The 14,067-nt window shown below is 39.5% G+C and overlaps 1 protein-coding gene across 1 annotated transcript in view; it reads right to left on the reverse strand.

Annotated features, from left to right (window-relative positions):
- LOC147693104 (phosphatidylinositol 4,5-bisphosphate 3-kinase catalytic subunit gamma isoform-like) overlaps positions 1-14,067 on the reverse strand; it is a 97,565-nt gene that overhangs the window by 41,313 nt on the left and 42,185 nt on the right. Inside the window, exons 4-6 of the mRNA XM_086939356.1 lie at positions 5,408-5,473; positions 3,994-4,219; positions 2,075-2,169 (exon numbers count right to left, since the gene is read on the reverse strand). Coding sequence (XP_086795482.1) covers positions 2,075-2,169; positions 3,994-4,219; positions 5,408-5,473 — 387 coding nt within the window. The remainder of the gene's footprint in view (positions 1-2,074; positions 2,170-3,993; positions 4,220-5,407; positions 5,474-14,067) is intronic.

The raw sequence follows: 14,067 nt of genomic DNA on the forward strand, positions 1-14,067 counted from the left end.
CCTGCCAGATCCGCAGTTGCCAGGGTGTTGCTCTCCCACACGCCCTCCCTCCCTCCCACAATAGTGCCTCCTACCCTGCAATCAATAGGCGCAACTAAATGCCTTTGCCAATGCTTGTTTGCTTCGACATCCTATCAGTGATGGTTAGGGACTTCCCCGCATGCTCCTTTCTGAGCCTCCTTCAACTTTTGTTTGTCTCGATCAGTAAATAGGCCATAGCGAAAAAGCATTCACCGAGCATGGGAAAAGGCAATAGGTCTGGGTTTTAGTGCTAAGCCATGAGCTATAGCATATTAAAGCCACACAATGAACTGAAAAGAGGTCTGTTTTGAAGGCTCCTTTGCCTTTGATTCAGTCCAGTTTTTTGTCTGTGTTAAATAAAGGCTCGATGGAAAAAAAGGCATTCATTATGTCCTTCTTTAGTTTGTATAACTTAGAAAGGAAGGACTATAAAATTAAATCTTCCTTGCCACCCAACCTTCTTTTAAAAAAGAAACATAAAGAGGATCATTTTGAAGGCGAGAGAGCCTTCAATGTAGACCACCTTTAATTTCTAAGAAAGGAACAAAAACCAAGAAAGTAGCAAACCAAATTAAAGTCCAATTGGTCGCACACTGCTTGTCCTACCAGCGTGTTACCCCAAAGCATTGTGGTCTATGAAGTAAGCATCAGCGGGTGCGCCTCTGCCAGAGTCTTGAGCAAAAATCACTGTCGCGTTGGCCATCCCCGGACACGTGTTTCGAGGATGTTACCTCTCATCAGCAGGGAATAGGCATGTATGTAGGGTCGCTGCGTAGGCTGCCGAAAAATCTTCTCAGGTCCGGTACCGCTCGTGGCACGTAGGTGCGTAACCATGAGCTCAACAGCCCCACCGGCTGAAGGGAGCCTGAAAGTAGCAAACCAAATTACTCGCCTTTTGAAAGCAATAGTCGGCCTTTTTACTTTGTCAGTGTTGTGCAGCATCAGTAAAAAAACACTTTAGCCAACTTGAACGGCTTTTACCCAAAAAAAAGTGAAAATGCTTGTCACAGAGCTATGAAGTATTCGTTTGCATGCATCATCACGTATAAGTGCATATATATGATGATCCTGCAGCAGTCGTTTAGGATTTATTTATAGTTAGCTTTTCAAGATGGCAGCTTATTTGTAACAAATATAACAATATTGGCATAGCCAATAGGTAAATACTTATAAGGTCCCAAAAGAGAGACATATTGGCTATGCCAATGCTTGTTTATATATGTGTGTGCAATGCTAGCCGATAGTAAGTTCTCAAGAACCGGAAGGATTTGCTTCCAGATCAGACTTTCAGCGTTCCCTGGTTGGTCTGTTGCTTTACTGGGACACCTTGGCCCTCGCGTGGCCCTGGGTTCCTATTTGTAAGGTATACCAGAGTCTGGTATTTAGTGGTTGTGTTCAGGTGATGAACGTTTCTCACTACATAACATCACTTTGGTTTAACAAAAATCATTCAGAGATGACCACCACGCCTGCATTCACATTCACCATTTGTTACTGATTTTTCTTAAAGCAAAAAAAAAATCTAAAATATTTCTTTCTCTTTAGAATACATCTTTATAAGATGGTCGCACTAGCTACATGTGCATGTAAGCATGGCTGCCATCTAGGGAAATAAGCATTGAGAAAGCCAATAGGTTTCATGAGATCTATTGCCTTTGCAATGCTTGTTCTATGCAGCAGCAAATGCCTCCCTCACTTATCCATATAAACAATATGTCAAAAGTCTTCTTTTGGAAGTTCCAATCATCGTGGCATGTTTGAAGGAGAAAATGGAATGCGTTTCGCGACTAGACCGTATCCGTATGCTGCTTGCCGTGTTGGTGGCGTTCCCCTCTGTAGTCTACCCCACCTGACGATGGAAAGTTTCAAAAACAAGCTATGGCTGAAGGGGGCTGACCCAAAGACCCTTTACATGTATGTTATTTCCTTGACATAAGCTGTGGGGTGCAACTGAAGCTGCCTCCAGCCAGACCTCCAAATGTATAAGCTACAGAGAACTAAAGAGCACCCCCCTTTTTAAAAAACCTCAGTCACATCCTTCTGAGTTTCTTACCAGAATTTCCCCTGCTTGAATCCGGGGGTCAAAGGGCACTTGGAAGTTTTTAGGCAGATCTGCAGACAGTAGCATTTCTTGAAGCTGGGAGTTGGCTGTGGGAAAACAAAAAATACAATGACCAACGTTAAATCACTGGCAAAAAATCTAATTAAGATATAGCGGTTGCTTAGTGGTGGTTAAACAATAATGGGGTAATCGTGTGTCCCTCAGAACCTGGGTTTGAGTAAATTAAGCAAGAAGTGATTCTGTCGGGTAGAAGGTACGTTACTTAGTGGTGCTCTGAATGCACTCATTAAAATTGGGGAGCAACCTTTTTACAAGCGCCTGTAAAGTAAAACAATGTTCCATTGAAGAATTGGAAACAGAAATCTAGATGCTTTGTACTGTTTCTATTTATCAGAATTAAATCATTCATAGATAATCACAGTAAAAGGTGGCTGTCAACATAAATTTAATATATACACAAATATGGGGTGATCTTGTGACATAGGTGCTCAGTGCTCAACAGGTGTACGATATATACAAAGTGGTTGAAGTTTTTATATACAGGTGAGAGATAGGCAAATGATGCATACACCAATGACTCTTTTCAATATCAGTGTCCTTTTGTTGTGTGTAGAGTCGTGGTTAGTCTGGGCCTTGATTAATCGTCGACGTTTCAACCCTAGTTGTGCCCCAGTTGGTGGTCACGCAGGGTCTTCATCAGGACAATGTGTCAGGAAGGGGATGGTGACAGCCCTAGCGGGGCCAGACAAAGTCTTGGCCGAGGTCAGGGGACACACTTGGAAAGTTCAAAGGGTGGGCCCAAGCGGAGATTGCTCTTAGTGTAACAACGATCTAATCAGGAAGAAGTGTGGGGTAGTTGAGCCCCTCTAGGGCTGTTAACATCGAAGATTACTCAAGGCCCTCACTAACAAAGACTCTACACACAACGAAAGGACACTGCTATTGAAAAGAGTCATTGGTGTTAATGCATCATCTGGCCTATCTCTCACCTGTATATAAAAACCTCAACCACTTTGTATATATTGTACATCTGTTGAGATCACCAAGATACCTCCGCCCAGCAGTCAGCGTGCTCCTGAACTTTGTAGCGGTACTAAGGAAAGGCACGCCGACTGCTGGGCGGAGGTATCTTGGTGATTTGTTCACCAGACTACAGACTCTATCTATAAAGGATAAATGCAACTAATTCTCAACACTATATTCGGACGAGTTGAAGTAACACTCGCCGTTTTTAATTCTTAAAATCTCTTATGGACCAACCTAAATGAAAGAAGGTTGGATTGTTTTTAAACAGAATTGTTTGTGACGCTCAAGGCAAATCAGAGTCCTGATGATGACCGTGTAATTATACAGTGGTCGAAACGCCGTCGACGCTTATGTGGCCGAAAATTATTGGAGGACACATTATTTTTGTGTATGTTGTTCCTTTACTGTAATGTGTATTTCTTCGTTTGCCACTTGTCTGGTCTGTGATATGTATTGTTTGTATACCAGCACCTTGTCTTGAGCGTGATTGTCCTAACTGTATTTTTAATATGTAATACTTTTTTGACATATAATTTTCTTGCATCTGGGGCTTCTTCCTTTTCTTGTTTCTCTCTCTTTCTCCTCCATATGATACAATGACCTCCGTTCCGTCGGGTATTGCAGCGCCAACCCGACGAGGAGCAGACACAATGATGAAGCATGACACCTAGCTGGCTGAGTGTGTGAGGGTCCTAATTCCAACAAGAGGAATTCCCCCCTCTATCTAGATATTAAGGGAGCATCTGCTTGCCTGCGCAACCTGTTTTATCCTGTCAGGAACTGCATACCCATTTTGTGTTTATGTGTTTCTCTGTCCCACAGCCCCACCGTTTTTACCAGCACGGACCGCTCCTGCTAACCTCCAGCCTGCTGTTGAGACTCACCGTTAGCCGGGAGGTCGCCCCTCTCCGGCAGGATCTTCTTGATGTCTTTCACCACTCTGTGTAGTTTTTCCACCAGCTGCACCTGTTTCTGGAACCCCTGCAGAATGGACGGTCGACAGCCCCGCAGGTACGCTTCAAGGATGACGGCGAATCGGTCGTGGTAGCAGGGGGAGCCACTTATCTCACTCCGCAGGTACCAGAAAAAGAAGTGTCCCAGCCTTTTACTCTAGAGGAGGGTTAAAGAGTGAGGACTTCACATGCCTACGTATGTGGTGCATCATGGCTCCTTACGCTAAATTGTCAGGGAATGCAGATGTTTGTTTTATGTTCATGTTTGTCACAATGTGTGTTTTCGAGAATTGTATTAATGAATATGTGTATGCTAGGCAATGCTTCTTTGTGTAGTGTTATACTAAGCAATGGTATCTTACGGAATGTTATGGTATATTATACAAGATTACATTATGTTGTGTTACCTTATGTCATGCAAGTGTATGTTTTGGATTGTTTTTATGCGATGACAAATTATGACACATGTTTTCTGTATGGAATACTATGTAGCTCTACGCAGCATACGATGGAAGTGAAACTTTGGGCTACTAAACCAGGTACAGAATCCAGTGCTGCAAATGTACTACTCCATGTACATTCCTGGCTATGATAACCCACAACTGCCATCTTTTCTTACTCATCCGAACTGTGTTTACTACAGGGCCCGTCTACGAGTCGAGAGAAGAAACCCCTGGCATTAAGGTGAGGATTTTAGGGGTTGCTAGTTATGCTGAAATTCTGTACTAAAGTTGTTAGTGTGTGAATGTTCCCTGTATATGCCCTTGTGACCTCACCGCTGCATCATAGTGTGGAACTACTACGACAGAAAAATCCTAATTTGAAGACTTTCGGCATTCACAGAAGGAGTCCTAAAGTTAGGAGTACTAACTTCTGTGAATACCAAAATGAGTAAGTGCCTACTGTGAATACCAAAATGAGTAAGTGCCTTCTGTGAATACCAAAATGAGTAAGTGCCTTCTGTGAATACCAAAATGGTAGTAAGTTTAGGATTTTGTCTTAAGTTAGTTCTGTGAATCAGGCCCTATATTCCTAATACTGTTCTCTACTGTTTCCCACATAAGGACCAAATTAACCCTTTGTCTTGCTCATTTGACATGATACCTTAGATTCTATGTTCCTTGATAATAAGTTAACAGCCCTTGCATGTACTACATACTACACTTTGTACATTCGACCTCGACTTACATGCTAGCGGTAATGGCCACTGTTTACTTTAGCTCAAGGGAGAACCTGAATTGCGTCATCCTCAGAATGTGACCAAAACTGGCCCTCTCCCATAGTAGGATATGTCCACAGAGTGTGGGCTATGAAAATGATATCACATAGGTTATGTGCAACTTACCCTCAGAGCTCGACGAATAAGAAACCTGGCCAGGGCGCTATCATGGTAGGCTTCAAATTTCAAAGCCTGAAAATTTAAGAGATATTTGGGTGAAAATAAGCCCATTTATGGTAACAATCACCAACCATTGAAATTCCCTTTAATCATAAGGGTCCTTCCAAATATCCTTGTGATAAATAGAAATTCATTTACCTTGTGGAGAATGTTTTCAAAGCGCTAAAATAGGTGGCATCCAGCCCCGGCAAAATGTTAAAAATAGCATTTGCTTATTTTATTCTGAATTTCCTAACACCAATGTATTCATGTGGCATAAAAACATAGCTAATGACAGAGGCCCTGATTACGGTGTCGGTCAGAGTTGTCTCCGACCGATATTGCTGTGAATGGGGAACTGACCAACCTCAAATTGGTGGTTCCAATATCACAATTAGGACGCAACCGCAAATGGTGCGGTCGCAAACTTCCATTTTTCAATAGTAGCTTGTGCAGCGGTCCGAAACCGCCCGCAGCACAAGTTCCCATTGAAAAATGGAAGTTTTTAAAGATCCCTGCACCGTGAAGTAGGCTCCTCATGCTGCCTGCCACACAGTGTAGGGATGTGAAGGGGGCACCATAGCCACAGGCGGAGAGCTACGGGCGAAAGGGGCCCTGGTAGGGGCCCCCAAAGACACTTTCCAATAGCACTTCCACGTCGGAAGGAGTAACATAGAACTGGAGTCGGATAGTGCCATCATACGGCAGAAACGCTGTCCTTAAGGGATTATGAGTTTTTTCCGACTGGCCGATGGGCTCCTTGAGTCCGTCGGAACCGAGTTGGATTCCCCGTCCGGTTTAAACTCCGGCCGCCGTCATTGTAATATGGCGGTTGGAGTTTAAACCTAAAATGTAGGTCGGAAAGCTCTTTCCGACCAACATTGTAACTAGGCCCAGAATGTTTTTGTGCCCAATGATAAGGTTTGGGCCCAGAGGACCCTGTTTCTATTAGCATTAGGAGGTACCGATTTGTTTATCTCTCTAAAATAATTGTCAAATCAATTACAAAAACAATTACACCTGCATATTTGTTTTCCATAATAGTGATATTGTACATCATAGAGCATTGAAAATAGCTTACACGCTAATGTAAGTTGTGCTCTTTCCAAGAAATATGAGAATGCAAAGGAATGGGCTTTATATCCGCATCATCACAATCACCAGCAGTTTCTCTCCAAATATAATTTCAAAAATAAAAATAGTGTTTGACACAAATAGTGAGTCTTAAATATTGGGATATCAAAAATATCCTGGGACAGAATATAGAAGTAAAGTATGTTACTTTTAGTTACTTTATAGCATTTAAAAAAAAAATATATATATATATAGTTGTATCTAATATTATTTTTAATCGTTTTTTGTGTGTTTTGATTAGATTTGTTTTGTAAGTTAATATTATTTTCATGTTAAGTGTGTATAATTTTGTAGTCTAGTTTTTTATTTTTTTAATTGGTTATATATTTAAAGAAGTTGTTTTTATTGAATTGACGCATTAATTGTCAGACTGTTGTGTTGGGAGGGGAACAGTGTGGGAAGAGAATTTAATATTCTTTTTTAAAGGTGTGTGATTTTTACTTCTATTTTTAATTCATTAATGTCATTATCAATTCTATAATATATTGTAATGGTTAAGTATTTAATACTATTTTTTATGAACATAATAATTATTTGTTGTAACTGTTGATCAGTTCATTAGATTATTGAATATGTAATTTATTTACTTGATTTTAAGAATTAATGTATTAATTGATTGTAACTTTTTAGATGCAATATATTATATTTTGTATGTTCTTTGTGTATTGTTAATTATTTCAAGTATTATTTTAAATTGTTTATTTTGGGTATTTGCAATGTTTTTCATTGGTAAATATTTGGAATGTTAGTAAAATGTTTAGTTTGTTTATTAATTGTTAATTTATTAATTTTAATTTGTAATTAATGTACACATTGTTTAATGTATATTTGTATATATTTGTTACATTCTATTATATGTTAGTATTTTTTAGTATATTTATTTAGGGGGACAAAGTAAATGTAAGTTTTCCTTACAGTTGCTTGCTTACTTTGTGGTAGGAATAGTAAATTTGATCCCAAAGTCCAACATGTTTCCTACTGTTGCTCCGGTTGGAGTCAGAATAGTAAATCTAACCCATTAAAAGTCTAACATTTCCCCTAATGTTGCTCAGGTTGGAGTAGGAACCGAAAATGTGACCTCCCTCCAAAGTCTAACACGTCCGCTACTGTTACTCAGGTTGGAGCGGGGATAGTAAACCTGACCCCTCCAAAGTCCAACACATTCCATTCTGCTGGTTACGTTGGAGTGGAGTAGTATATGTGACTCCCTTCAAAGTCCAAAACGTTTGCTTCAGTTGCTTACCTTGAAGTGGGAGTACTAAATTTGAAGTCTTTTTCTTTTACATTTTTAATGTAATGTTTCCACAAGAGGGGCATGATTGATTACAAAAATATTAATTAATTAAGAACAAAGCTAAAAAATCCAGCAGAGAAGTAAATCACTTGAGGAAAAGTTACCTCAGAACATAAACTTCATAATACCATTTTAAGTTCAAAGCTCAAATACATACATAGAAACTTATGGTGAGACAAAAAAGAAAGAACTTCATCAAATTTTAGACTGAATATTACATTAATCTTAAAGAGTAATTCATATAACATACACCGGTCCAATTATATAAGAACCTCATGGTTGTAAACTCTCCCTTCTTGCCAGCCCTGCAGGGTGCCCCAAATCTGCTTCCCCTTTTATGTGCTTGCTTGCCTTTTCTTTAATATAAGCTATTTTCCAGGTTAAAAATTGACAGTAACCTTGCAGGCCATTGCTGAAATGTAGGGAGCACCGAATTGAGCCAGGCTGCCGCAATACAGATACAAGCTACTGCCATACCTACAACGACTGTCCAGTAATGCAACCTGTGTTATTATGCACCCCCAATAACATAAGTTGAGGAATTAATACCACATCCATATGGAGGACACCCTCAAAAATCTAGATATCTTGCTTAAGAGAGTCCAACGCCGGGCAATGGCTGAACATATGTCCAAATCTGCCTCCCAAATTTGACAGCGTGGACAACCGATACCTACATTCCTACCAAAGCTCGCTATTTTTGACAGAGAACAATACAAGTTAAAACGTGTCTTATAATGTTGCGCCTGCAGCCCCGCACATAAAAGTAAAGTATGACCACGTTCAAGTGATACGAGGAAGCTACTGGCTGTGATCGCGAGCCTTTTCTGCCACTTCTCAAGCGGTTTCTCAAGATCGTCAGACATGAAGCAACTCAAGTAATCATAAATTTGTCTTACCGTACAGCCATTTTAATCACAAATGAGCTCAACCAATGTTCCCTTATTAAACCAGATTGTTCCACCACATTTTTAACAAGAAATTCTGGACCTGAAAATATTTTTTTTAAATCTCTCTTGTCTACCCCATACTCCTGTTGTAACTCCCCAAATGAGAGCTCTATATTTCCATCAAAGCAATCATCAAGTTTCTTGAACTCATTAACTTCCCACCTGAGACAATATGAGTCTTGAAATATCTTTGTGACCAACTGACCCCTCCAGATAGGGGTTTAGTAATTAAATCTCCAGATTCCAATCTTCTTCCTAATGACTACTGAGATCTTACAGGCAGCTTGTAGGGTCTTAAATGTAAAGTTTTTTTGTAAAAGCTTGGCTAAAACATTTCTTTAAAACACGCCTTAGTGTCATCTCCTATTAGCCATTCTTAAATAGGCGGGTCACCTCTGCCACCTGACAATCAATCTGTCCCCCCAATAAGAGATTTTATGCATTTTTGGGCAGGGGTCTCTTGCCCTTGGCAACATTAAAAACCTAAGAGCCCTTCTGGCCTTAGCATAGGACCAAATAAAACTGCTAAACATCTCCTCCATTGTCTTGAGCCATCATTTTTTTAACTCTATTGGCACGGCCATAAAGAAATACAGGACTTTGGGTGGAATACATTTTTTATCACATTGCAGTGGCCATTAATCATGAGATGGCGATTATCTATTCTCCTAAAGTCCTTTTTTTTACTAATATATTACTTGGGCTAGATTTAGTTCCACAATTTGATCAATTTTGGGTGTAATATTTACGCCGAGATAAACAGCTATACAGTCGTCCTCCAATTGTATCTGCTCATTGACAACCAGCTGGGTCTTATTACGGTTCTAGAAATAACTAAAAAAGTTTCCAAATTTTAAGGCATCATTTTCTAACTCCTTAATTGTCCCTACTGGATCCGTTGTCACAACCACAATATGGTCCGCATATGCAAGAATATTTGTGCTAATACCATAAGACCTCATTGGTCTAATTAATGATTTAGATTTCAGTTTTCTTATCAAACGATCAATATAAAATGCAGACAATAAGGGTAAGCAGAGACACCCTCTGTCTCGTACCCCTCATTATTTGAAAAGGCTTAGACTATCTTCTTATAATTTGAAGCTGACACATTTCTGTAGACTGCTTGAACAGTCCTAACGAGTTCCTAATGGAATTTGTTTCACCTCAACACAGCCCACAAATAGTCTCAGGCTACCCAATCAAAGCCTTTTTGGCATACAAAAGCACCAGGGCCATAATGCTTGTCACTGTAGCACAATAAACAATACTATAACTCAACAAACATGTTCAGTGGTTCCTCTCCCTGGTATGAAACCATGTTGTCTCTGGGATACCAGTTGACCAATAATACAGCTTAACTTTGATGCCTAGGGATCTTAACTGTACCAACTCCCTTTCCAGAAGGTAAGGCCTTGAGTGCCTCACTAATTTTGTCATTGCAAAAGGGGGCATCCCTATATTCCTGCCCTTTAGAATGAACCTCGCTACCTTTGATAGAATCCAGGTATTTCCATATTTCACACTTTTCATTGTTCAACCCAGCTTGGTACAAATCTTTATAAAAATCCATAAACACCCCTAATATAGCTGCTGGGGTAAGAGCAATCTAACCCCTTTATTCCTAATCTCAGCAATTTCTCAGCTATTTTTCTAGTCTGTAGCACCAATAATCGAGTCACTTGCTCACTGTATTCAAAACATTATTTTCTACACGCCATTTATATTTCTGCTGCCTTGCCTGCCGCAATATTATAAATAGTAGATTTGACTACTGCTAGTCTGTGCTGTATTTCTTGCAGCCACCCCCATCTAGAGCGGCTACAATCAATTAGGCGTCTAAATCACCCAATTCTCTATACTTATTCTTCAAAAGCTGAGTCTGAGTCTTTTGTCGGCCTAGACTAAAACTGAGAATCTCCCCCTTATACCTTCCTTCAATGTGCTCCAGACTATTCCCCCAGTAGATAATAGCCCCCTTTTTCAAATGACCAAGCCTGTGCTGATCTTACACCACCCAAGAAAGGAATTTCAATAACCAAGGGATTGTGGTCCAACATGACTTGTGGGTTTTCCTCATTGTCTATCCCAATAGCCAGGCTAAGAGACGTGAAATAGTAATTCAATCTAACATTCTTCCTGTTGGGGGGAGAATAAAGGTATATCCAGGGTCTGGAGCCTTAACCTTCTGCCAAATATCCACCAAACCCTGACTGCTCTTTAAATATTGGAGTTCACTTAAGACCATATGTGTTCATCAATTTGATACCCCTAACTACCCGTGAGATCTAGAGAAAACAAACAAAATAGTAATTGATTCAACTCCATGGGTACATACCCACAAACACAAATCCATGTGCCCCTTCACAGACATATCTAATCTCAAAGGAAGAACAAAGAAAAGGAAAGAAAAGAAAAGCACACTTAATAGAAGAGACCAAATGAGGGGGACCTTATGCAAACAATTACTAGCCAACCAATGTACACTTATGGCTCGGCCATTCATGCTAAGCATACAAGTTCATCTAAGTACTTCTTAGCTTCCATTTCTAAGGTAACTACATGAGTCTTACTTTTAAAAGTAATCTTGAGACAAGCAGGGTTCCTCAGGTAAGCTTCAGCTCCCTTCTCCTGACATGGCATCATAAATTGTCTCAATCTCCATCGCCTTTCCACAGTTACAGTTACATTGCAAAGGTCCGGCCTAAAAATTTCACCTGGCATCAGGGCAAGCTTTCTGAAATACAGCCTGCCAGAGAAGAAAGTTGCCAAAATAGACAATCAACAATCGTGGGGGTGGGGATGCACTCCTTGTATTCCAATTGCTTTCAATTTGATCGTAGTACTCCTTGATGAGTGCTGAGTGGTATAGTGGCATGCCGATGCCACTAAGATAAACATTGAACTGCAAAATGGGGGACAACATCTTGCCCCCACCAAACGCACTGCAATATGCTATCATTAGGCGTTCATTATTACTTTTAATTTCAACCATGTAATCCCTTTAAACCATTTTCTCCTCTTTAAACTTCATTTCCTTTTTCTCAAATTTGCGAATCCACACACGGAATAGTTTGCTTTTTTCCAAGTTTCTGATATTTAAACAATGCCCATCCGGACTTCATGTAAAAATACGAGTGATGCACGGTTCATCACAAACAGTGTTTTATTTGTTAAAATTCCAATGCATTTCAGGCTTAAAAGCGCCCTTCGTCAGGGGTCACTATAAACAATAATAAAAACAATTATCCGCTACTATTTCAGACAGAAACGCGCATGATTCACTTAATTGATCAACACAATCACATGTTCAGGTTAAACACGGTATCAAAACACAAATTATTCAAACATTTGTTTTCCCACCATGTTAACTATCTTTAGCTGTGTAATTGTCTCGAACTATTCTCCCTCTGCAGCAATATGTTCACCCAAGTATGTCATAACCTTCCTGTCACCCTTACTTTCTATATAACCTTTATCTGATTCCAAACATACCTATCTATCATTCCCACTGCCTTTTTCCCTGCCTTCATTTTGTATTATCTATGTTGCCAACTGTATATTTTTATTAAGCATCAGACAAGATCAAATACAAAAGACTACAGTCAACTGTTTTTTACAAGCGTTTTAAACTCTTTTCATTACTCTTATAATGCCCTCCTTCCCTTTTCAGTCCTTTCTTTCATTACATTCTGAACTCAAAAATTCCCCTTTGTTCACCCGATCATTAAACCCATTGCCAAAAGCCAACATAATCCTTTCCGTACCTGCCGTGAGAATTTAAAAGCCTTTCGTCTTGCTCCGAACCACACTCATTATCACGTTTCCCCTCCCCCTTATCAACATACTTCACTTCCTTGCTCTTTGATACTAAATATTTCCCGCCAATGCATCTTAATGCTAGTTCTGTGGACTCCATTGCCCGTAATGCCATTTACTAGTAACATGTATCTTGCGCTTATATATTTAAATGCTTTAATGTAATTGTTGATGATAAATTGTTTGACCACATGAGACGCTTGAAAAGTCTAATTTCTTGATGCTTCAATCCAATGTTTATGATGAGCCACAATGTTTCGCCAGTATTGTGGATTCGTATAAATGCATTTGTGTTTCCATCTTGTTATCCATTTTAAACAGTGGGTGCGCTGTTTATAGTGACCCCTGACAAATGGCGCCTTTTAAGTCCAAAATAGACAATACCAGCCCTAGGCTTGGAGGTGCCTTCCCCCTGTGGTTGACTTTGTCTTTTTAGCATCGGAGTGAACCGCTGTACTCTCAGAATCTCTTTTTCCCAGTTACAAGATATTAGATCAGGAAAGGTTCCCTTGAACAGCTTAACCACAAAGGCTCTCAAGTCATTGCCTTCAACCCTTTCCTCAAGGCCAAAAATCCACAAGTTTCCATTATATATCCAAGATCTAGGATTCTTAGGCCTCTGACTGACTTTTCAGCTCCGTCACGTCTGTTTCCAGTGCTGAAGTGTGGTTCTCAACCTCAGTGATCCTTTCTCCAATTTCAGTTCAGGCCTTTGAGGTCAATTGCATTACTACCTGCAATTACTTTGTTCCCATCCTTGCCATGTGTCCATCAGAGCAAGTTTTTTTCCTAGTGTTGCTTAATGGAGCGATATATAAGTCCCAATGCCGGCTCCCCCAGTGAGACCATTGGATTTATGGATGGTGAAGAGACCTGTTGTAGGTTATGTGGTTCATCGTACACTTGCTGAGTTGCTGAGTAGTCCCATTTCAATTCAGAGACTGATAAATCCTTGCCCTTTTGGTCATCTGGCTTTTGGCTTTTAGGTGTCCTATGGCGCCTTCCAAGCTTAGAAGTTGCTGTAGGCCTCAATTCTTCTGATGAGCCACTTAAAATGCTACCTAAAGCTGATGAGCAGTCTCCATCCTCCACACTGAAGTCTAATTTTCTTTGTGTCTGAATTTTACAGTTTTAATTTATTAATGGTTTTGTGATTTAATTTTAAACATTTTACTTTACCTTTTTACATTTTTCTTTTCAGTAATGTTATTTTTATTACATATCTTTGTAAATTTATTAATTGTATTACATATGCACTTTTAAAAAATTGAGAGTGTTTTAAAAGTTATTAAATAATAATATTGTTTTTTATTTTAACATTAATGATTATTTCATTATGTTATTTATTATGCTTTTATTTTTTACATTTATGCTAAAGTAAATATTATTTTCATAAGTTATAAAAATCATATTCTTTTTTTATATCACAT

Source organism: Lissotriton vulgaris, chromosome 9, assembly GCF_964263255.1.
Source record: "Lissotriton vulgaris chromosome 9, aLisVul1.2, whole genome shotgun sequence".
Classification (NCBI taxonomy): Eukaryota; Metazoa; Chordata; class Amphibia; order Caudata; family Salamandridae; genus Lissotriton; species Lissotriton vulgaris.